This window comes from Poeciliopsis prolifica, unplaced genomic scaffold (genome assembly GCF_027474105.1).
Source record: "Poeciliopsis prolifica strain line A6 unplaced genomic scaffold, Auburn_PproV2 SCAFFOLD006, whole genome shotgun sequence".
Lineage (NCBI taxonomy): Eukaryota > Metazoa > Chordata > Actinopteri > Cyprinodontiformes > Poeciliidae > Poeciliopsis > Poeciliopsis prolifica.
The window spans coordinates 16,845,292-16,869,396 of NW_026562381.1; the positions used below are offsets into that span (position 1 = coordinate 16,845,292).

Consider the following 24,105-nt stretch of genomic DNA (forward strand, 5'->3'; position numbering starts at 1 on the left):
GTCATTATTTTTAATAACATCAAATGGTGGAAAGTCATTTGATCATTTATTTTCTTTGCTTGAAAATTTCACAAATATATGGTCACAGCTCAGAAGTGACCCGTTTACACAGGCTACAGGTTGGATGAGTCAAGTGTTGTATTAGTTGTAGGAGTGGCAGTGTCACATGACCATCTGGCAGGAAAGAGTGCTTCACATATCCACAAATTTTCTCAAAAGTAAATCATTGGAATATTAACGTTTCATAAATATCTGATATAACTTTTTAGATTTTCTTTTCATATACATGCAATATTTATAACATGCGAGGTAATTACAATGTAACACTTTGCAAAGGAGCTAAAATAAAATGCTTTGACCAATAAACTTTACACAAACAAAGCAAACGAAATAAAACTGAAATAAAACAGTGATTATCAAATCATCTTTGAATTTTCAGTTCCCCTCTTAAAAATTCTCTGTTTCACCAAGACTATTTTATTTCAGCAAATCCTTTGAGTATAACTCAATGCATAAAGTGTTTAATTATAATACTCTTTATCTTTATTCTAAAATAAATAAATAAATAAATTATATCTTATGTAGAAATTGCATTCAAATTTTATTTTTACTTCCTTCACAGCACCAGTTCTGTGGGGGCAAGGTTCCCATTTCTCACTTCTCAATTGGAAATGCAAGCCTTTTTTTATATAAGCCAGGCAAATAAAGAACTCAAGAAACTCTAGCATTGAGATAATAATTCCAGATAATCACAAGTATATGGACCAGTAAATCACATTGAAGAAGAGGAAAGAAAAAGGGAACAGTGCTCTGGAATACAGGTCAACTCTTTTGGCAGCGGAGGGGATGACTGGTTTTGGAGGAGGCGGTTTCTTGTTCTTTGCCTGGGATTTACCGAGAGCAGAGCCGGTGTCAATCGGTTTCCCGTAGCAGTCAAAGTTTGACAGCTCAAAGTCCCGTGGGAGAGATCCCACGATGCTGAAGTCGTTGGTCCGCAGGTCTGATTTGGATGTGCACACCTTTTTACAGCGGGTCTCACCCACCTGAGAGGCAGCAAGAGAAAAAAGAAAAACATCTTGTTCTGTATGATACAGAGATGTTGCACTTTTTCATTTTTTCTCTGGAACAAACAACTGGTGAAAAAGAACCATCTGGACAACTCACTATTGCAGAATTACAAGCCAAACTCTGACGTTCCATCACCAGTAAATTGATGGAGAAAGCTGTTTTAACCATTTCCACATCACATTACTATAAGAACAAAAGATACAAGAAATGGCAGGAGATAGGAGGCAGAAGGTTTTTGTGACTTCAATGGCAAAAAACAAGTCAGTGGTTAGTGACTTCATGCATTGAGTCCTAAACAAGCTCTTGATTTATTTGGTTACCTTAGCATGTGATGCTGAAAAGTCTGCTTGCAATAGGTACAATTATGCATTTTGTTCTAATACATACGTGAATCAATTGGTATAACTAAATGTTGGGCTTGCACTTGCCAACTACACAATGGTCTGTGTTTCTACTCCAGCTATTATCCAACATCTATACAGCATTGTTCCAGAAACTGAAGGAATCATTTATCTGAGGCTTTTAAAAATGTTTTGACTCGACTGCAAACACTTTGAGAGTGCAGTAAATGAGCCGCTTGATCAGGAAACTTGGACAAATCTCCCACTGATAAATCACCTGCTGCTATTTTAAGAGAACACGAATGTTTGGAGTCAACAAAGAGAGTTTCTTTGTTCTCCATAACGTTACCTAATCAGAGGGGTCTTTTAACCCCGGCTATTTTACCCGCTGTTTTTTTAAGTTGAGGTCACCTGAAAGAAATCCTTTTTGCTTTGCTGACAGCCTGCAGGGTGGACAGGATCTAATCAAACTGAAGTCATTAAAATAATTAAAGCTTTGTTATTTTAATTTTCTTTTCATGTGAAAACAGACTTAAACCTCAAAGGAGTAACGCTGCGACTCAGACACCAATATAAATTTATTTTGTATATAAATGTTGTGGATTTCTAAGGAAACTGCTACAAATGTTCAAGCTGAACTCTGACCCCACAGTTATTTGCATTGGGACAAAAACATTTTAATGAATATATTTTCCTGATTTGCATTTAGATTTGATCTTTACAACAAAACAGCTTGAAGGTGTCGGATCTGCAGTCTGGGCTTCATTTGACTGTATGCTGTGTGCAGTGTGGGCGTCTGCATGAAATTTTATATGAAAATGGAAGAGCTCTAGCAGAGGTTAGGGTATTTCAGGTTTTGTAGTTTGCATAATTAATTTGGAAGACTGATTTCTGCAAAAATTTACATAATGTAATTTTCAATCTCTTCAAGATCTCACAACTCAAAGAAATGCAACTTCAGACTTTCAAATTGAACCAGAATTGTGAGATTAATAATTAAAAAAAACTTAATTGTAGAGTTTAAAAATGACAATTGTTTGTGGTTATATCTTAATGCTTTCCTAACACACTCTCTTAAGCCGGTTACTAACGTGTAAGGTGCTGACGTGCAGAGGCGTCCCTCCGGTCCCGTTGATGGTGTTGTTTCTCACACCAGGACTCTTCCCTGCAGCCTTCTCCTTAGAAGCTATCTTGGCCTTCTCCGCCTCAATGTGCTTTGGACTGTTGAGCATCACTTGAACCACAGCGTACTCCACCAGCGAGGCGAAGCCAAACAGCAGGCATGCAATGAGCCAGATGTCGATAGCCTTGACGTAGGACACTTTGGGCAGCTCTGAAGCTAACGAGGTGCATTCAGAAGACAGGGAGAGCACCGAGAGGATCCCTGCATACCGAGGAGCACAGATGACCTTGTCAGTCAGAAATATGCATGAAAATGAAGTATAACTCTCTTTAGAAGGAAGGTAACAGTTTCATTATTATGATGTGGTGGATAGCAACAATATGAACAAATATTTATTCATATCAATGTGGACAAACAATGACTGGCAATATGTTGTAAAATTCTGCCAGCACAACTCATACACTGAAAAAGGAAAATTGTTGTTTCAACAGCGATGTGACAGAGGACACAGACGCTGCCGTGACGCAGCAGGATGCTATGACTTTCACCCCACTGATGACCGGCATAAAAAGGTTTTTACAATCAGAGCACTTCAAATACAATAATCTAAAGCAAGGGTGACAAAGTCCAGTCCTCAAGGGCCGATGTCCTGCAGTTTTTAGATGTGTCTGAGGTAAAAAACACTGGAATGAAATGGCTTAATTACCTCCTGCTTGTGTAGATCAGTTCTCCAGAGCCTTGCTAATGACCTAATTATTGTATTCAGCTCTGGTGCAGCAGAGGCACATCTAAAAGTTGCAGGACACCGGCCCTCGAGGACTGGAGTTTGACACTCCTGATCTAAAGCATACAAGCATGTCCATCTTTGGATTGCAAAAGAAACAGATTTAGTGATTCGGTCAAACTGCAGACTTACATCTAAGAGGCTCCTGCATCACGTAGAGCATTGTGGGTTAAAAACATTCCAGTGTGGCTGATTTAAAACAATTCTGCAAAGATCAGAGTCAACATTCCTCTGCAATGACGTAAAAGATGTCAATATTCCAAATACTAAAGGTGGCTTCACCTGCCACTTAGATAGTAGATAGTAGCTTTTCATTTAATGCCAACTGCAGTTATCATCTGATATGGACATTTTTAAATTTCTCACTATAAAAAAGCAAAAACCAGAGGAAATCTGTAAGGGATAAAGTAGTTTTTCACAAAACCACATGATGAGTGAATCAGATGATGGATAATGCATTTCTCAGGTACTTTGTCATAAATTTGCTGTACTTTCTGTGTTTCTAAAAGACATTACAGTCAGATAACTGTTCATAACTGATCGTCTTTTATGTCTCATACTCCTTCTGTCCTTGACTTGCCCTTTTATTTTATGTTTTTGCACAAGCTTTATAATAAGCTGTGATACAACCATTTGACAGATAATATAAAAAAAATAAAAAATCTATAGAAACACTTCCAAAAATCTAGATAACAATTACTCAAGACATCTTTCAAAGATTACAGGAACGACTGGCTCTTCAGATGCAAAGTATTTAAAAACAATGCTCCCATTGTTATAACATAAAATAGGACATCTAGAATTATAGAAACATGATGTTTGTTTCCACTCAGCAACCATTTGTAGTCAGTTATCAGTGAAGGAAAATTAAAAGCATCCTTCCTGTCAGCACAAAAAGCTGTAATTAAACGGGTACAAAAGGTTTCTGAGAACGTCACTGAAATCAGCATTCAAAGCCCATTTATTTTTCTTTTTGTTAAAAGCACAGACAGCCTCTAATGAGTACGTAATTCCAAAGAGTTTTCATCTCTCAAAGCTTACATCATTACAGGTTAGTGATCTCCCCTAAATAGCAGCAAATCTTCTGGGCCGAAGTGGAAACAGCAATTACGACCAACGTTAAGAGGTTATTCCAACGTCAATGAAAGGCGCTGCAGACTTCTCTTCTTAACATCTCACTTTTTACTGCCTTTACAATAACTTTTAATACATACAATACAATAGATGCTGCTATCAGACTTAATTAAGATTATTCAAAAAAAGAGAAGCTTGCAACAAAGGTCTGATAGAGAGATGTGGACACCCCCAGAAAAGATGCTGAAAAAAATGTCTCAATACAAATTCATTGTTAATTGACCCAACATAATTCCACACACAAAAATGCAAAGAAATCCAATGTTTAACTTATTTAAATTAATTCAATGTAGGAAAAGATAACAGTGTTTAACAAAATTATGGCTGGTTTCACTGTTGGAGAACTGCAGCAACAAGAGGCACCGTGATGTCACCAAATCTCCATGACAATCGTTAATTTTAACATATTATTAGGATCTAATGACAGATATTTTTTGTCATACCATCATACATGAAAAACATGCTGCCTTAGTGGGTATAAAATTATGAATAATGGCCCAAAACTTCACCAAACGTTTGGATTTTTTGACATTTTTACAGTGTGTTCTTATCTTGCTGCAGTACAGACTGTTATACATATTTATACAGTATCCAGTAAGTCTTTCCTCTTTGTGAATATAATTTGATACAAAAATGAGCAGGAATGCAAACCCACAAACACACCAGGGCGCTGACTGACCTGGAGCCATCTTATTCACAGAGAAGTCAGAGCGGGCCTCCAGGAAGGATTGAAGTGATGATGGAATGAAAGTGGTGATAAACAGCTGGAATGAAGATGGAGCATAAAGGAGGCAGTGGATGAATGAGGTGGGATAACAATGGATTGTCTTATCCTGTGCACACACACAAGGGTTATAGGCAATAATATATGAGGCTGATACTGACATATGAGGGTGATACGGACTTATTATATGTGGGCTATGGTGTGGAAGAGGAGTAAATATGTGTTTTTATAGCTAACGCCAGGCTATAGTGGATGTATTTTGGAAAGATAGGACCATGTGTGAGGAAGCATATCTCAAACTCCTCAGGGCTGCTTTCTTTACAAGCAGAAAATTCCTGGAAACACTTTCTGTGTCTCAAAAAAACAAATAAATAAATTATTTTCTTATAATTGTTCATCTTTAAATTCCTAAATTATTTTAAACGTTCATCTTTCAAAATGTATTTCTCTTTTGTACTTAAATGAAGTTTATGACGTTTTAATTTCTTGCTTTTCATCTTTTTCGACTTGATAAAAAAAATAACATTGACATAAATATCAAATTAAACATTAAAAATCCTGTTAGTTACATTTAATCTGTGAAAATGCAAGCATGTTTTGTTTTTTGTTTTTTTTCATAGCTGCAGTGATTATATTTCTACTGTTGTCATTTTGGGGGGATTTGAAACCCAAACTGCAGAGAGAATTCAAACCTGAACTGAAAACTCTTGTTAAATACACATTTTTGATGAGCCTCTGTTTACTTACACTGTTTATAAAGCAAAAATAATCAGGATCGTTTGCTCTGGAGTAATCACAGCTGTTTTTCAGTCTTGTTCCCCTCAGTATTTTAAGATTTATCTTTTTTATCTTTGATCTGTGCCTACATGATTACATATCACTCCATGTTGATTCCAGCAGTTAGAGCATCTCCACCATTCTTGTTCTAACAGATCCTTTCTCTCAGCAGCATTTTCTCTATCAAAAACAAAAGGAGGAATCTGTCTGATGGGTGCTCTCCTTACTGGTGTAAAGTATCAATAAATGCAGTAAAATGTTTGCTGGAAAATGGTTAAATAGGACAGTGTAATGCAAGAGCAAAATGAAACTCATTTGCTCTCCTATGTGCACAAAATATTCCACACCTTTCTAAGAAGACTTCAGCAGATGGTTTCGATGAAAATCTGAAAAAGGTCACCAATTGATTTTCTTCTTAAATTCAAGAACAGAATGTGTATGTAAAGATTTTCTCTGTGTAAAAGTTGCTTTCAGTATGTGTTTTGGTCTTATTAGTCGAATCACGTAGAGGAGGCCCACACACTTGGCTTCCCTCAAGATCTTTTCAGGATAAGAAAAAAAATTATGACAAATTTAGAGAATTTATCACACTAGCAAAGCCAAGTTATCTATTTGATCCAAGTTCTGCCTGATGAACTGATCCAAAGGCGTCATTTAGTTATTGCATGTCACTGTCTGAATGAGATTATTGATACATGTAGAAATCTATCGTCTTCTGCACTTAGAGCTAATATCCATCTGCTCAGCAGACATTGATATCCCCTATGCCTGCACTGTCTTTTAGCAGGAGACAAGACTTTTGGCGCCAGGGTGTTTCTGATTTATACAAACAGTTTGAAGAGCTGATCAATCAAAACTCAAAAATTATTGATTTCATTTTAAAAACAGGCAAATGACCAACAAAATCCCAAACAATTAAATTGAAATCTAATTACTTTTACCTTTGTATATTCTCCATCATCCTGGTCACTACTCTTTCTTTTTTGATTTGGTATTAAAATATTTCTTAATTTAATTTAGTAAAAAGCATAGAAAATCCTCTCTGTCGTTTATAATACAATACAATTTAATTTGAGAAGCGCTTTAAAACAACACTGTTGTACACTAAAACAAATAAAGCAGACATAAAACCAACAAAACGTTAAAGCCAACACCTCAAGCTGTGTCAAAAGCCAAAGAAAAAATAATGAATTTATTGAAATCCATCCTGACAAATAAATAAATAATGATTGTCATTGCTCTTCAGAGGTGAAATCATTTGTTTTTAAGACTACTCTAGATAAATGCATCAGTGAGTGGGCCCCAGCTGTCAATTACAGCCACATTTAGTGATTTATTATTCACCACAAACACAGGACAGGGAGCCATGCTTCACACACAAAGTCCTTCACGGTGTCAAAGTGACTGATGATGTCATGATGGGAGTGATTGGAGGTTACAGTGTGAGTAATCCCTGAAACCTTTAGAGTGCTTTCTGTTTATGTGTCTGTTTCTCTTCATAACATTCCTCTTTAATGAACCTTTGAACAGTAAACCCATTCAGAATAAATCTCATCAAAAAGTTGATTTGTATTAGTAATAAAATTCAACAAGTTAAATTAATTTCATACTGAGTTTAGGTTTGATGAGAATAGATAATGCAAAGGAAGTCCAGATTCTTTAAAATCAGGACAAACTTTACTCTTTTTACAAGGTGATTTATTCATCTTCCCATGATTGCTTAAGCTACAATACTACAATTCTTCTCTAAAATACATTTCCATTGGTTTTATGTAAAATTCTAGTATTTTGACAAACTAAAATGTGAGTTTTTCTCAGCTGTAAGCAATAATCATCACCACTGACAAAAATAAGTGCCTAAAAACATAATACCTCCTATGTGGACCTGTGAATGCCTTCTGACTGCAGTAACACTCGCTAAAAGAGCAGGAAGGGTGCTTACAGTGTTTATGTCCTTGCAAATAGAAGTGGAATTTGTTATAGTTGGTCAAATGGCTCTTACCCAAAGGAACCCTTGCAGCACTCGCATCAGGGTTGATCCAGAAAGACAGCCAGGAAAGGACCACTATGAGCAGCGTGGGGGCATAAACACCCATCATGTAGAAGCCAACTTGTCTCCGTAGGGTGAAGATAACCTCTACACAAGTGTAATACCCTACATGAGGAAGAAGAAAACTCAAACATCACAAGGATTTCATCTGGTTGGTCCAGAATGGTTGAGCTGAAGTAAAGTTTTAAAAATGCAGGATTCTCTCCATCTTTTAGATGAAGCCTGACAGTGTCATGCACAGACTCAAACCAGCTGAACGCAGAGACAATCTTTATAGGTAGCCATGGTAAGCAGGTAAAAACCTGACTCAGCAGGAGCAGGGCTTGTCAGTAGATCAGTAAGAAAATGCAGCTTTACATGCAATGGTTGATAAACTGGTTCATCACTTTAAAGAAAACAAGGATTCATTCATTGAAACTGAGTTGTTTTCTCACCCTACACTTTCAATATTCAGAAGAAAAGCAATGCTTCTAGCAGCAAAGCCAAAGCCACAACTTGTTGATTTATTGATTAAACAAAAATATTAAAACACAAGTAGCAAAAATTAGCTTTAGATTGTGACTTTGCTTCCACATATTTTAAGCTATAAAGGGTTTTCTTTGTTCAGAGACTCTTTAAGGCTACAAACTATAAAAACTCCAGATTTTGAGACATAAAATACTGAGAACATGATAATCATTTCCAGTTTTGTTCTACCATTAATGTGAGATATATGATGCTCACCTGAAAAATAAAGTTTTCTCTCAGGCTAAGACATGCAAAAAAATAATGAAATATGTAATAAAAGCTTTGTAGCAGCACCTTCCAGTTTCATTTTTTATTGAATTTAATTCTATTAAATCAGACAAATCTGACATTTGTAACTTCCAGAGCTCAGATGAATATGTTTCCAGACTGCATCTGCTTTCTCTCTTTCTTTGTATATGAAAAACACTTTGTTAATATAAATCCATCACCTGTTCCTTCATAGAATTTGGTGCAGTTTCCATAATCAATGTCTTCTTGTCTGATGTCAAACTGTGGAAGAGCGATAGCATCCATTTGGACAGGGTCTCCTGTCTGCCACATGAACTGCAGGTCATCTGTTGTGTACCCAACTAAAAAATCAAATTAAAGAAAAATACACTTATATCAAAACATAAATATGCATGTTAAAAAATAAAATGAAAGTCTAACTATAAGAACTAACAATATTCTATCAGTATAATATCTATTTGAGTGATCTAAGTGCCTGCAGGCTATTAGAAGTAACATTGTGAGGTATTTTTCTAAACGTACAGCTTTCAAGTTGCATTTTACACCTCTGTGTATCCATTGGAAACAAGGTTAGATCCAATGGGCAAGAAAGGGTGATGGACAACCTGGAAGGAGATGAAAAGCAGCATATTTTAGTTTGATGAGCTTTGTCTGCCTCTCTGTATATCTACATGCAAACCTTGGTTGTATAACACTGGTGTAAACTTTGGCGTTTAAAAGGCTTTCACTGGATTACATCAGTGAAAACCTTTTAAACACCAAACAAACGCCACACTTTACAACAGTTTTTTGGTTTCTGTGTTCTCCAGACTCAGTTATAACAGAAAAATAAAAGACATTGGTTTACAATGTATTTTTTGAAAAATATTTTAAAAAGGAAATGTAACAAACAAATAGACAAGTAAATCAGTAAGTAAAAGTACCTCATACTAATGAGGACATCTCCATTACGGAAGATGAAGAGGAGGATGTTCTCTTGGGTCACATCGTGAAAGTTTGCACTCTTCTCATTAGCAAAGAACAGGTCAGGCTTCCAGAGACATTTGAACATCTTGGGATCAACAGTGAGCGAGTCTGACTTGAAGTCCTGCGGTAACTTGAGCCTGGGGTCATTCCAGCGCTGCCGCAGGAAGATGTTCACCCTGTAATCCTGTCAGGTTTGACAACAGACAAGTTCAAACATGGCTGCATTTCCAGTAAACTCTTCTGGAGACCGGCTGGTTATTTTCAGACACATAACTCAGCTAATGAGTCACTTTTCCACATCAGAAAACTGGAATAATTTGCTCTGGAGCTTTGAACAAGAACGTGTTGAACAATTTTTCAACTGTGACAATTAACATAGGTTTGTTAATCTTGAAATAAAACCATTTTAATTATTTGTTTTACTTGTTTTTAAAAACATGCCTTCTTCTGATTGTGTAACTGCTATTTTCTCTGACGCAGAACTAAAACAATCCAAGATGCAAAGCAAGTCTTTGCGACTGAAGGTCAAACATAATAACACGTAAAAAGCTGCAAAGCCCAAAGGTCAGATGTTATCAGGACGCCAACACTGCTGACGCCGTTAAGGAGCTTAATGATGAAATCTCCACATTCCTGCTGGTCTTGTGCTAAATTAGGCTGTTTGAAGGTGAAGATGGATGAAATGTGAACATTTGATAGAACTTCCAACATATTGGCAAAATATATATATATATATATATTTAAAATATAAACATATATCACCTTTGTTTATATTATTTCATTATCACTTGTTGATGCAGTCAACTTTAATAAAACACTTTTATGAAACATTTTCACATATTTGAAGAAACTTTCACTATGTCGTCTCCCAGTGCTAACTAGAAATAACCAATCGGTGGCGGGATTGGTTGTCAATCAAGCTTGTGTACATGCTTTCTGCTAAACTACATCTTCTTTCTGATCGCGAAGCTCATCATAAATGCAAAGGCTAGTTAAAATGGCCACTATTGACAACAGTTGAACAGTTTTCTGCTGTCATTAATAAGTTGTTTCTCTGTCATTAGTACATTTAGCAGTCCACACACAAGGATGATAGGCAGCACTATCTTTTCACAGATAATCTGTCTTATTCTGTCACAATATAGCTGCCAATTTGCTAATATTTGTTTATTAGCAAATATCCAAAAAAGTATATATATATATATATATATATATATATATTTTTTTTTTGTTTGTTTCATACTGCAGTTTAATAAATGCAGCCTGACTATCCATTAAGCTTCAACATTATAATGAAAGCCTGAGGTCCATTTGCTCCACATTTAGAAAGCAGGCTGTCATTTGTGCACCACCCTAATTTCAGTCTCCGGTGTCTGTCCAGTTCCACAAACAGCCTCTGTTGGATTTTTTTTCCTGTCTGAGATGCAAGCCAATTCCCACACCTTATCCTTCCTGAAAACCAGACAAGGAAATATATCTTCCTTCTGGCTCGGTATCAAGCTGCCAATGCGACATTCGATTCCAGGGAGATTTAACACGGCTGTGTGTTGTAATCAGCAAGGAAAACTCAAGCTGGGAGGCTGTAAAAACATAGCTGCAATTTATTCTGTCTCAACAACATCATTTTCTACAGAGGTCTACGCAATCTTCAAGTGAAAATTGGTGTGTTAAATACGGCAGACGTGTGCTGCGTGTTAGCCTGAGGAAGGTGTAAATGATGAGGAATGGCTTTTAGAGATCAAACACCCCACAGAGTGATAAATTGAGGGGGCAGAGGTGACCAGCTGTTGTTTCTTTCTCCTCCATGAATCGTTTCAAACCTTCTTAACTTTCAGCGTCTTGGGAAACCCATCGAAGAGAGAGAAGACCTTTGGGACTTCAGTCTCATTTTCCTTCATTGCCATTTTCTTGGCTCATGTTTCTATTTCCAACACCTGTCCTTTTCTTTTTTCGTCTTCCACTCATCTTGCTTTGGGTAGATACTTTCCTATGTTGCTTTGATTTTCATGGCTTTGTGAAAATATTTTCACATTTCCTGTTATATTATTCCTCTTTGCTCAGACTCCTTATTATAGTCTGATTCTGTCACTATTGCCAAATTCAGCAAATCTACAATGAAGAGAGATCCACAATTCAAGAAAGCAAGTGATCAATCATTTTTTTTAATAAAAAAAGATAAACTATTTATTCTTGTTGCTCTGTTTTAATAAACAGAGAAATCTGGGAACCAAATGTGATCTAACCTGAATGTTGGTTGTCTTAAATCATTGCTATGCAGAATAAACAATTAGACAGAGGTTATCTCAGCGAGCCACATGTTTTATAATGGGAGACATGGTTAAATCAATATAGAAAAAATATGTTTATTTTTTTTTTTGTTTCTTTTCAAAAATCACATTTAAAAGTATGGATTTCTTAATGTCAAGCAGGCAGTAAAAATAAAAACAGAAAAGAATAATATAACAACAATATATAACATAACAAGAATAATATAACAATATAATTTGTTCAATTTGAACAAATTGTTTGAAAATGACCAGGTAGAAGATATAATATCTTGTTTCCTGTCCCTCTCTTCTATTAAGTTTATGTGTTTATTTGTAATTTTTAATCACATTTGCAACCAAACATTGAATTATTTCTAAATTTAGTAGATTGGGGCACTTTGGCTCACACACCTTATTCTTAGTGAAAAGTTGACAATAAATCTGTTTTTATGACATTGAGCCTCGTGATAAAACACGAGGCACGGACATGTCTCCTCCCATTCCTGACTTTATTGTTCTTTCTTCCTGTTTTACATCCTCCTTTTCAGACGGGGAAGCCATCAATGACAATCAGGAATGCTTGCATGCAATCTATCAAAATGTGCAGGAATGCAAGAACCTGCACATCACATCTCACAAAAGACTACTGTTCTTTTGTGAGAACAGCTTCTTGTATGATCCATACAAGAAGATGATGATCTTCTTGTATGGATCATCATTATAATCTGACTACAGTGGAAGCAGAGTGGATTCTCACCATGGTTGTTTCCTGAATTGAATTGATTTGATAAACCACAGCAGATGACACGGCTCCCTGTGTTTTCTCTCCCTGTCATCATCTATAAAACTCCATCTCCATAATACTAAATTATAAAACTGCATGTGAAATTTCAAAAATTATTTAAGAAACACGAAGGAAGAACGTCTCAAATATACACTAAATTATACATAGCAGAGCTAATCCAAATGGTGGATACTGTATGTCACTGAGCTGCAAGGCTTGAAATAACCTCATAACTAAGCACTGCTTCTCTCCCATCAGCTTTGAGAAATCACACAAATCAGGTGGCCTTCTTGAATCCAGAAAGTGTTCTGAAATGTTCCAGACTGTTCAGAAGTTGGCCCTGCAACGTCCTTGAGTTTAATCTGGTGATTAGCATTCAAACAGCGCTTCTTTATCTGCATTTAAGTCATCAGATTAATGAGGCTTGAAAACTTGCCTTTTCCATCATGATTTATTTTAATGGTTCTAAAACATGTCAGAAATCACTAATTTCTTCGTTCTTTCTAAGACACCCACATTAGAGTAGTTTTAACCCTGTCCAGGCAGATGTTGCATATTTGCAACAGCTAAATGCTACTTAGCTAGTCTTTGCAAGTAATTTGAGCCTGAGAGGGTTAAAGCTTCTTGTATGGATCATCATTATAATCTGACTACAGTGGAAGCAGAGTGGATTCTCACCATGGTTGTTTCCTGAATTGAGCCAAAGCTGTTGATGAAAATGTTCACTCTGTCCTCCACAGGAATCCCTGGATTTAGAAAGACAGAAGATATTTTAACATTTAGTGTCATCTTTAATCACTGCTGGTTGGAAGTACGATTGAAGCATCATGCGTTCAGCTACAACTCACAAAATGTGAATGTCATCAAAAAGTTTAGTGATTTAGTTTGAAAACTTTATCTCCTAAATCATTTAAACATGTTTATTACAGACTAGTTGACAAACGTATTCATAATAATAATTTGAATTCTACACAAGATCAGTGTGTGTATTAAACAACTTAATGTAGATGCTCTAATCACGTGGGCTGGGCTCCTTTTGCATGAATAAGTCCATCGGTGCAGCACAGCAGGGAGGCGACCAGCCTGTGGTTCGATCAAAAATACTTCACAGATTCTCTGTGAAGTTTAGCTCAGGCCACTTTGCTGGCCAATCATAGTGAAACCATGATGACTAAAGCAGGCATTGTTATTCTTGGCTGTGTGGGCCAGTACCAACCCCTTCTGCAAAATGAAATCAGCAGCGCTTATCAAGCTTTTCAGCAGAATCAAGCATGAAGTGCTCTGAAATTTCCAGGTTCCCAGCTGAGCTGAGTTTGGATTTGATAAACCACAGCAGATGACACGGCTCCCTGAGTCATCACTTTTCCTTTATACATGCATTTTCATTTGAAAGGAGAATTTTGTTGTATTGTTATTTTTTTCTCCTTAGCCCACTTTAGGTTCTCCTGATGTTTCCTCACTAACACCCTGAGTATCCAATCATCGACGTGGTCAATAGAGATGTGAAACCACTTAGTACATAGTAATAACGTTTTCACTCTTCACAGGTGGCCTGGGACTCTTGCTTGTATACGAACACAGGCCATGCTGAGTGACACTGAAAGACCAAACGCTGACCTGATGCAATTCGGCTCAAGCAGGAAAGTTCAATAAAAGTTTTACTTGCTGGGATTCACAGTTCTAAAAATAAATAAACATGTTGATACCAGGACCAAATGGGACCATCTGGTTCAGGAGTGACTTCACATATCTCAGTTATGTGTCTCAACTCTTAAAGCACTGAGTCCAGCTGCAGTCCAAGTTCCTCAAACGACTTTGCTTTTCAGTCCTCTTTAGATAGTGGTTTTCCATGTCTTGAGCACCTTTTCCTGTCTTCATTTTTGCTTCCAGACAATTTACATTAATATCCTTGAATAAAGTCCCCTTTGAGCAGCCAGCTTCTTCAGCAACCACCTCAGCTTCGTTTTGGAAGGTATCAGTTGTGTTCTGTTGGACAATTGTGAGGTCAGCAATGTTCCCCCAGTGTTTTATTGGTTCTATGAAATATTACAGCTTTCTAAGGCCCTGAATTTAAGTGAATTGGCAGAAATAAATGTTTGAATTATAGCTCTCAGATTTTAATTTGAATTCCTGAGTCAGACTAAAAAAAAAAAATCCTCTAATTTATTGAGATGCACTTTTTTTTAATGCAGTTATAATGCTGAGAAATAAATCTCTTTTTTTTTATCAAACACCTAAAAGTATTGCTTCAGAGTTTTAGGTAGTTTCCTGTGTGATAAGGTGGAAGACTAAACAATAAAAAAACAAATAAAAATCTATTTGCATGAGCCACCCATCCGTTTGTGACACTAAACCTGCGAATGTTTGGGCTGGCATCTCGCTCTGCTTTACCGTTTTGCATAAACTAATAAAACTTCTCCTAAATGCTGACTCCTCACCCAGCTTTGAATAAATAATTTATTTTGAGGTGTTCACTGATTGCGTCAAAGAACAAACTTTTCCCTAAAATGAGTACACATAAAGCGGAGGTGGCACAGGGCTCGTGTCTGCCTTGCATTTATTACAGAAATTGAGCTAATTAATATTCCATGAAGCACATTTTGTGTTTCCTCACACTGTGTTTCCTCTATATGTGAGAATATGTAAAAGCAGCTCGCCATTTTAAAGCCGCTGACAAAGCAATGCCCAATGTGCAGCTTAGATATTAATGTGGGAGATTAAGACATGGCTGTTAATGGACAGGGAGCTTTTAGCTCTAAAATCAAGAGCAGATGTCTGGCTGCTGGACTAGTTGGAGGCGCTCAGGGAGGGAGACCGTCTGCTCGCTACATATCAAAAACAGCCTCAGATTCAGCTCTGCCAAATGCCAGAGAATGGAAACTATTTGCAATCCACCTGAAGAACGGCAAAACCATCATCCAGACAGACGAAACAGTCAAAAGTTACTCCTCTCTAGTTCTTATAGCCATGTCTGGGAGGGTGAAGCAGAGTAAAACGTCTCTGTGAAACGAACAGTAGAATATAAACACTGGAGACAGCTGCTTCCTGTTGAGTAAGAACTGAAACTAAAACTGGCACACATTAGGATTAAAGGGTTCACTTTAGCTCCAATTCCCACACAGATCATTTATTTAGAAATAGAATACTTATTCTATTTTCTAATTGTAACTTGTAGGTGTCCAATTCTCAAGATAAATGTAAACTAATTGAGCACATCATTATGACCACTCACAGGTTAAGTGAAAAAAATAAAATGTTTGACACCTATTAGCAGAGGTGGTTGGTAGATAGTTGCATCACTACGCTCGTCTAGGAGCAGTTTTGCTGTGCTTCTTATTCTTGAGACAAAAAAATAAAGTTATGAGGAAAATCTGGTAGTTCAGAGAATAAAACAAAAAAAATAACTTAAATTATTGCCAAAATCAGGCAGTAGATTTTAGAAGTAGAATAAATTGGCAGGCAGAAGGATCTGAGTGAATTTGGAAATGGCCAAATAATCAGGTGAGAGCATCTCTGAAACTGCAGCTCCGGTGAGGTGTACCTGATCTGTGTTGATCAGCTTCTGTCAACAGTGATTCAAGACTGAAACATTGGGGAGCTCGAAACAGCATCAGAAACCAACACGGCTAACTGATTGGTATCTGGAGCGATCTGATCTGATGCTGACCCAAATGAGCTATCTTTCTTTATTATGTAAAATCCAAAAGAGTAGGAGATTTTTAAAGAGACAGAGGCCTAATTTCAACTTACAAAATCAAATTTCTTTTAATTCATGTTTGATATATACACAATTTTTATAACAACTAAATGAAACTAATTGATTGTGCTATAAAATGGCACTATGTGCCTGGAAATTCACTGCTGTTTTTTGACAAAATAATCTCAGAATACCCAGAACCTCTCAGTAGACCAGTTTGGTTTTTCACCAACAGAGGAAAGTGGTTTTGTATGATGCATCACAATTTTAAAGAAACAGTGATCAAGCACTGTTTAAGGGAGCACAACCACAAGTTAAAGTTCTGAATTTGCTCTTAAACTCCCCAGAACACAATCCAATTGAGCATCTCTGGTATGTGCTGGACTTTGTACATTTGCAAAACAGAAACTCTTTCTCTGTTCCTTTACATTTGTAAGATACTTCCAACAGAACTATATACAAACAGACTGAATGTGCATGTTTGTATTAAGCATACCAGGAACTCAGTTAAATTGTAAATAAAATCCAAAGCAGGCTGGTTATAGATGTGACAGGACTTGCCTTTGAAGTTGGGTCTTATTCTGGGATCGTAGCTGATCAGTAACCTGTTCAAGATGTTACTGGTTGAGTTTGCAGGGACTCGAGCCAGATCCTCAGACGACAGCTGTCTGCAAACAAAGAAGGCGGAGAGGGAAGTTTAGCAGGTCAAATTCCTGGCAGATGAACAACACAAATGGACAGCGCACCCACTTCTAGCCGCTTTGTGTACTTTTTGATTAAACTACATGCCGAGAGAGGAACCACTTTGGGATTAAATTGGCTTTTAAAATTTGGACCACCCAACAAATGTTAGCGTGAAGCAACGTTTAAAAATGTGATCTGCTGTTATTCCGAGTTGTTCCCAGATCCTGACTTAGCCTTGGATTGATGGATGGTGTTTTGTGATCATCTGGGACAAATAGGAATAATCAGGGCTTTTACAACAAATACTCACTCAAATGGTAATCTTGCCACCAAATCAGTCCACCCACTACTTTGATACATATTACTCCTAACATCAATTTTCACTTACTTTAAAGTTCATAATGCCATATTTTTTTTCCTATTTCTATCCTAACCAACCTGAGACTTTTCTTTTCAACCACCCTAAACCAAAGGTAGTAAAAACAAAGAGTTTCCTAAATGTGAGCACTCTGGAAAGGCAGGGGATTTCATTGACATCCAGCCAAACATTTTCTGTTCCTACATCTTAAATATTACAGAACTAAGTGACAAAAACAAAGACTGAGCCGTGAGCAGGATCTGGCAGGGGAGACAGGAGAAAAGCCTCTTCATGGGTGGCAAAGAATTTACCCCTCTCAAAGGCACTTTACATATCAAGAAGTAAACTTTATGCTCTGAGGATGATTCAAAGTCTTTCACAGGAATGATCTACTGTGTGTATGTTATGCTGTTTCCTTGATCAAAGTGAAACACACAATTCCCACCCACAAAACCTCCCTTTCTCCTCTTTCTGCTTTAACCAGCTCTTCTGACAGCCTCAAGCACCAGAGCTTAGCTAGAAGCAAGTGGTTTTCTTGATCCACAGTGGCATCCACAGCATTAAACACGGAATATGTCATGCAGCTTGCACATGCCAGCGCATGAACCACATCAAACAGTTTACTCCTCATTTCAGGAAGCCTCAGTGTGGATCCAATTGTTACCATTTAAGAGAGCAGACAGAGCAGTTTCTCCATGGAAAGAAAAATGGATATGCTAGAGGAGTAAGAGATTATGTTCTAAGACTATTCATCATGTCTGTAATTTATCAATAAGATCTAAATCAGATTTATTTGAGTTTGGATTTTGAATGCTCATTTCTTAAGAGTTCAACAAAGTCCGTTTCTTTCTTTGAAATGCAGCTGAATAACGAATAAAGTTCAGTCTATATAAATGATTAATAACATATTATTGAAATATTGCCTCTTAAATTACTGTTTTAACATTTTCAATACGCTGATTAATAACACAACAGATAAAAGATTTAGAACTTTTACTTCTTCTCAATCAATAATTTTATAAAAAACTATTTATTGTGTTCTGTTGAACTGAATTATAATTATATTTAATTGGAATATACTGAACTAGAATGAACTATCTAGATATTATTGGTGTGCAAAAGAAATTACATTTTATGTCAGAAGTTTATATGCACTCATCATCGGCATAAGTTGCATGATAATGAGCAATTTCCCCATGGTTGACCAATTTTACACTTTTTGACGTGGTGAAAACTATAAATAAAGGCTCACATTCACACACACATTGTTTCTGTCTGGTAATATACTGTCTATGAAGGATGTTACCCTGCACAGGATAACAGATGTTGTGTTTATCTTGTACTTACGATGGACAGTAAACCTGCTTCCCTTTCTTTTTTCCCTTCTTAGTTCCTTTTTCTTTCGCAGAGCCTCCCTCTAGACAAAGAGAGAGGACTAAGAGGAAGATGGCAAGCTTCTTCATCGCCATTCTGGTGTGAGTGTGGCCTGTGGAGGACAAAGCAATTTAAGTACAGAGAAGACAGATTAAAAATTGTTCAGTCAGGAATATGACTCAAAATATTCTAATGTTATTTTCATTTCAGGTTAGGAGTTACTTGTCCAAACCTGATGTATTTTCCTTGTTTCCTTTGCTTTTGTTTCTTTGAATGAATGAATTTATTGTTATTACAATTTTACGATGAGATTTAAATGAAACAGACTTCATCTTTTCAGATCTCACACATTCATATCTGACTAGCATAAGTAAGACAAACTGCAGCAAGAAGAAAATATATTGCATTAAACTTCTTTTAAATTTGCTGTGATTTATAGTTGTTGTAGTGATATAAAGCTCACTATATGCTAAATAGGCAATTTACAGGTAGGGTCTTAATATGACAAAAACAAAACTACAAAAAACTATGAGGGCAGAAATGCTCTTGTGCATGCATGGTGCATTTTTCCTTTACAGAAGCCATTAATCAGAGAATAACAATGATACCTGTATGATTCATACCATGTATTAGAAAGTTGTGCCCTTTTATTGCATAGCGATACTGGAGACAAACAGTAAAGCCAGCAGTCTCGCCTCCAATCCCAAACACACACTCTGCCAGCCAGCCTGTATATTAACTGAGGCAGTTTAGTGTCTAGACAGAGACACACTCTTTACTCCTCAATGCCTTGGCTATTTAGGTCCCTGTCTGCTCCTGGGCTGCACATGGATTATTAGTTTATGTTGGAGAAATGTATTTCTTAAATCTATTGCGTTTCTTTGCTCTAAATGCAAACTTTTTCTGTTGACCAGATAAAGTAAACAACATTTTATCAGGCAGATAAACTACAACACTGAAACTTTCTGGCCAAGTATGTCATCAGTCAAATGTTGGGTGGAGCAGCAAGTCAATGTTTGACTTGACAAAAAGATTCACCTCCACAGATCAACAAAAAACAAAAGGAAAGTCAGGGTAACGATGCTAAGTTTATAAAGGTTCACAAAATTAATTAAATAAATTAAACATTTATTGTAAGATCTGAAGATCAACACAATCTTTAATAAGAGCTGATCCAACATTAGGGGGATTACTGAGGTTCAATAGGAGGAAGAGTCTTCTCTTAAAACTCTTCATTGCATTGTGTGTGTTAGTCAATGTGATAATTAAGGTGATATTGATTTTTGTGTTGTTCAAATTTGTACAACACGTTTTTTAAGAAGTCTGTGAAGGATGAGCCTTGACGAGCTGGGACACAGTAAAGTCCGTGTCTACATGCAAGGACACACTTTCACACCCGACATGTCTAACTTTTTGGTTTCAGCACAAACTGCCGCGGTTCATCGTGGGTGCACACGCGTGTTCCTGCCTCAGCTGTCCTTTCCATACTAGCTAGCTTGTAATTTTCATTGTCAAACATTTTCCCGTTCAGAATGAAGCTCCGAATGGGAGTCATGTGATGACATCATCAGGACGTCTTAATTGAATGTTTTTTTTTTTTTTTATTATTATTAAATTGAGTATTGTGTTTTTAGTCATAAGTTTTTTTCAGTGTTATGATTATTTTATTTCTTTAGTATACTTTGATAGTAGAGCACTTGAATTATAGATAGTTTTTGTCTTCTTCTGGGTGGAGCTTGTGACCTTTCACATATGTCGTCATGCTCCCCAGAACTCCGCCCACTCCCCCATGACAGAGGTCAAAACAACGTATGCGCTCTTGGAAAGCCTGCCAAAACACAGACAGCTGTTAGCCTCGCTTTCACTTGAATTCACTTTAAAAATAGTCACAGGATGCTGCGCGGTCAGCTGCATAAACAGCTGCATAAACAGCTGACTGCTGTTTATGTCATTTTATTGTGTAACTTTTATGAGGAAATATGGCAGCTAGTATTGCAGCCGTCAATCACAGGAACTCGGGATGCAAGTCAAACAACCATTCATCCTCATATTTATGAGAAACACAATGATACACCTAAGAACAATTTGCATGTACATGACATGAAGGCCATGTAAATAGCATTCATGTCATGTACTGTCCCAGTACTAAAAAGGGCACCTCTGTATTTTTAACATGGACATATGAATACATCCTGACAGAAATATGACTTGATTTAAAAGAGTTTACTCAACCATGGCCATGCAGCAGACTGAGGCTTATCCAGCTCTGTTGTACTACGAGCAATTTTAAACATACAGAGGTTGTGTCACACAGTGACTCACATTGCTTGCCCAATGGCACAACTGTCATGTCCAACTCATGTTCAGGTCCAGATATCCACAATCTTAAAACATAAATGCAATTAATCCTTTTTCTGCCAAAGCCAAATGTTGATATTATGGTCAAGTCTGAGAGCTTAAACTTGACTTTTCAACATTTGGTTACACATTATTGCACATAATATGACATTTTCAACATTTTAAAAGAAGAGAAATACAAAATTACTTTTTAATTGTTCATGAAATTTTGATTTGATATCTGAAACATGAACCTGCAAATGTTCAAAATAATTTACCAGTGATATGTTTTGCGTCTAAAACCAACAACATATCTTTCCTAACATTTGAAATGACAAAATCCTGGTTTGAACATTTCAATCCACAAAAGTATTTTTGACCAAAGGCCTGTCTCACAACAAAGGTTGAAAAAAAAAAAAAAACAGCAACCCGGAGCTCCCCCAACCTGTAGCTGCTCATCACCTCCATCCCGTTTCTAACAGGAGAAAAGTAGGAGGCTGACGCTCCGAGCATCTGGAGGGAGACTGAACAGCAAACAGCGACCACCATGACGGGGGTCGCAGGAAGGAGATGCCCATGCATGTGAAGGCGATGCTGTGATGTCACGTCATGCTATGAGCATATCAAAAACATGTTAGCCGTTCATCTCTGAACATGCACCGCTCCACTCACCGTTTTGGTTTTCCTGTTGTCAAAGATAAATCCAGAACAGCTGACAGTTAAACAGATGAAACCCTTTCAGAGCCTTGCAGACCAGTCGCTGTCTTTCTTTGCCATCCTGTTCTCCGCTCACCTCTGAGAAGCAAATTGTTGAGCGGATATTTTCAGGGAAGAAAAGTTACATCTCGGCAATGTGCCAATTTTTGTGTTTATTTCCCGGTTGTTGTAATTTTGGAATCAGAGTGTATATGGCTGCTGCCCTTTCGCCTCAGCTCGGGATGCCCAAGATGGAGGCTTGCGTGTACCTGTCATGCAACATGCGCAGTAGCGGCAGCGTGGAGCTGGAGCGCATCACCGCCATCAGCACCACGGACAGCCGCTTCCCCGCCTCCTGGTCGGCGGCGGCGGCTTCATGATGCCAGCTGAGCGAGATGCTGTCACACACGTGATGCTTCACTGTCTGTAGTGAAATCCACGGACGTGATCAGACCCACGGAAGGAACATGTCCTGTTCCAGTTAGCAGATAAGGCGGACAAGCCATTCAGATCAAAATTATTTATAGGATTGAAATGAGACAATAGATGAATGCCATTCTTTAACAAAATATATTTTCCAATTATATTACATTGCATTAAGAACATTTCAAATAAATGATTGAATTCAAGTTTTAAAGAGAACTTCATGTTTGCAGTGGTTGGTAGATTTGTCTTCAAGTAGAACTGAGGATCCAAATGGATGAAGCTGGTGGGGACAGGATCTGCTACTTTTAACATCAATCTTTCAAGAGTTTGTTTTGTGGATGATCTGCCCACAGTGTGACTCTAAAATATTTTCACAAATATACATTTATTTTCCAACACAATGCCATTGCATTTAAATCACATGCACCATTTATGAATGTTTATTTTTGACTCATTTGACTCACAACCAAGAAAAAGTTTTATAGTGAAGAGTTAGATGAAGTGAAGAAATCTGAGTCCGTCTTCATAAATAAAACTTATTTGACAAAGATTGATTATAATTTTCTGAAAGATTTTCATCTGTTTCAAATCCTTTTAAATCCTTTTCATCATCACAAAAATTCTCTGGATATTATTTGCAGCGCTAACTTTTCTACCCAGAAAATGTGTTTTATTACCCAGAAGGCTTTGTGTCATTTTTCAGTTATGAGAAGAAACATACAAGTCTGACTTTTTATCTCATCAGTGAAAATGAAACATTTTGGAAAACAAAACAGAGATCATTTAACCCACAATTTTAATTCACAGTGATGTTCATAGTTTGGTCCCGCATCTTCTGGCTTTATTTACATAAACAAGTTAATCAAATCCACATGCATATGATAAATAATCCATGACCCAAGCCATGGTTTTGTTACACTAAAGATACAATTAGTTGAACTCAAAGACTCCTTTGTGTTGGTTAAAAAAGAAAAATCTGGCTCTTAAATCTGGGTGTGCTGCACAACAGGGTGCAGATCCAGGAATGTGTCAGGCTGGATTGATGCAGTCTAATGTGATCTAATAATATCTGGCATGCAAATCCCCCCTGTGCTACTACTTCAGAAGATACTTAGACGCATGTCTAAGTGTCTATGAACTACTTGGTACTGTGTCTGTTTTTATTTTAGAAGTGAGGTGTGGATCTTTGACTAAACCCAGAGAGGCTTAGTGGACAAAACTTCAACATTTATCACAGGAGTGGAAGATAAAGAAGCTCATCTTACTGGAGAAATTACATCAAAAAGCAAAGCACCTAGTGGAATCTGTAAGACATTTTGGTTATTGTTTATAATTTGCTTACAGGTTGTCTTGATGTGATAATGAATGTGTTAATAATAGAGCATAAGACAATACCTTGTTGTTCAGTTGTTGATACCCTGGATTGAGATTTTGCACAACTGTCTTTCGTCTCATCCTCAGAGCTGGGTAGGTAGAGCCTGTTGTTTCTCTCATCCTTTTCTCCAGGGCGTGACCGCAGCTGCAAGCGCCGCAGCTTGCAGCTCATTAAGGTTCATCAGCAGGTGCTTAAAGAGGAGTTGACTCCCTGAACCAGCTGCCAGGTTGTTTTGCTCACCAAAGTTGTAATTGGGCCTCTAATTTTTCAATTCCAAGATCCCTGCAGTCCAGACTTGAGCCTTTCTTGTCTCCACTGACAGAACTGTATTCCTCTGTTTATGTATGATTTCAGGACTCTAACAAGCTGCTTGCAGAGTCCTAG

At 37.1% G+C, this 24,105-nt stretch overlaps 1 protein-coding gene across 2 annotated transcripts; it reads right to left on the minus strand.

Moving 5' to 3' along the window:
• Nucleotides 1–22,249, minus strand: LOC129360721 (glycine receptor subunit beta). 2 transcript variants are annotated; one of them, XM_055031101.1, is made up of 10 exons: nucleotides 21,897–22,249; nucleotides 18,861–18,999; nucleotides 17,033–17,139; nucleotides 13,453–13,520; nucleotides 9,681–9,907; nucleotides 9,280–9,362; nucleotides 8,958–9,098; nucleotides 7,954–8,106; nucleotides 2,501–2,793; nucleotides 1–1,043 (listed from the first exon to the last, which is right to left on the minus strand). In XM_055031101.1, exons 2-10 carry the CDS (start codon nucleotides 18,980–18,982, stop codon nucleotides 750–752), a joined length of 1,488 nt encoding a protein of 495 aa, XP_054887076.1. In that variant the 5' UTR covers nucleotides 18,983–18,999; nucleotides 21,897–22,249; the 3' UTR covers nucleotides 1–749. The 2 variants fall into 2 exon arrangements, with proteins under 2 accessions (XP_054887076.1, XP_054887078.1); XM_055031103.1 differs by lacking the exons at nucleotides 13,453–13,520; nucleotides 17,033–17,139; nucleotides 18,861–18,999; nucleotides 21,897–22,249 and adding an exon at nucleotides 12,748–12,762.
• Between the last annotated feature and the right edge of the window lie 1,856 nt (nucleotides 22,250–24,105).

Bases quoted from the DNA above. Each gene is read 5' to 3' on its own strand.
- LOC129360721 (XM_055031101.1), bottom strand. From the start codon at position 18,982: ATGGCGATGAAGAAGCTTGCCATCTTCCTCTTAGTCCTCTCTCTTTGT. The intron at 17,140-18,860 runs GTAAGTACAAGA...CTTTGTTTGCAG, and splicing joins AAGCAGGTTTACTGTCCATC to ACAGCTGTCGTCTGAGGATC. The intron at 9,363-9,680 runs GTACTTTTACTT...ATCTCCTTCCAG, and splicing joins GATGTCCTCATTAGTATGAG to GTTGTCCATCACCCTTTCTT.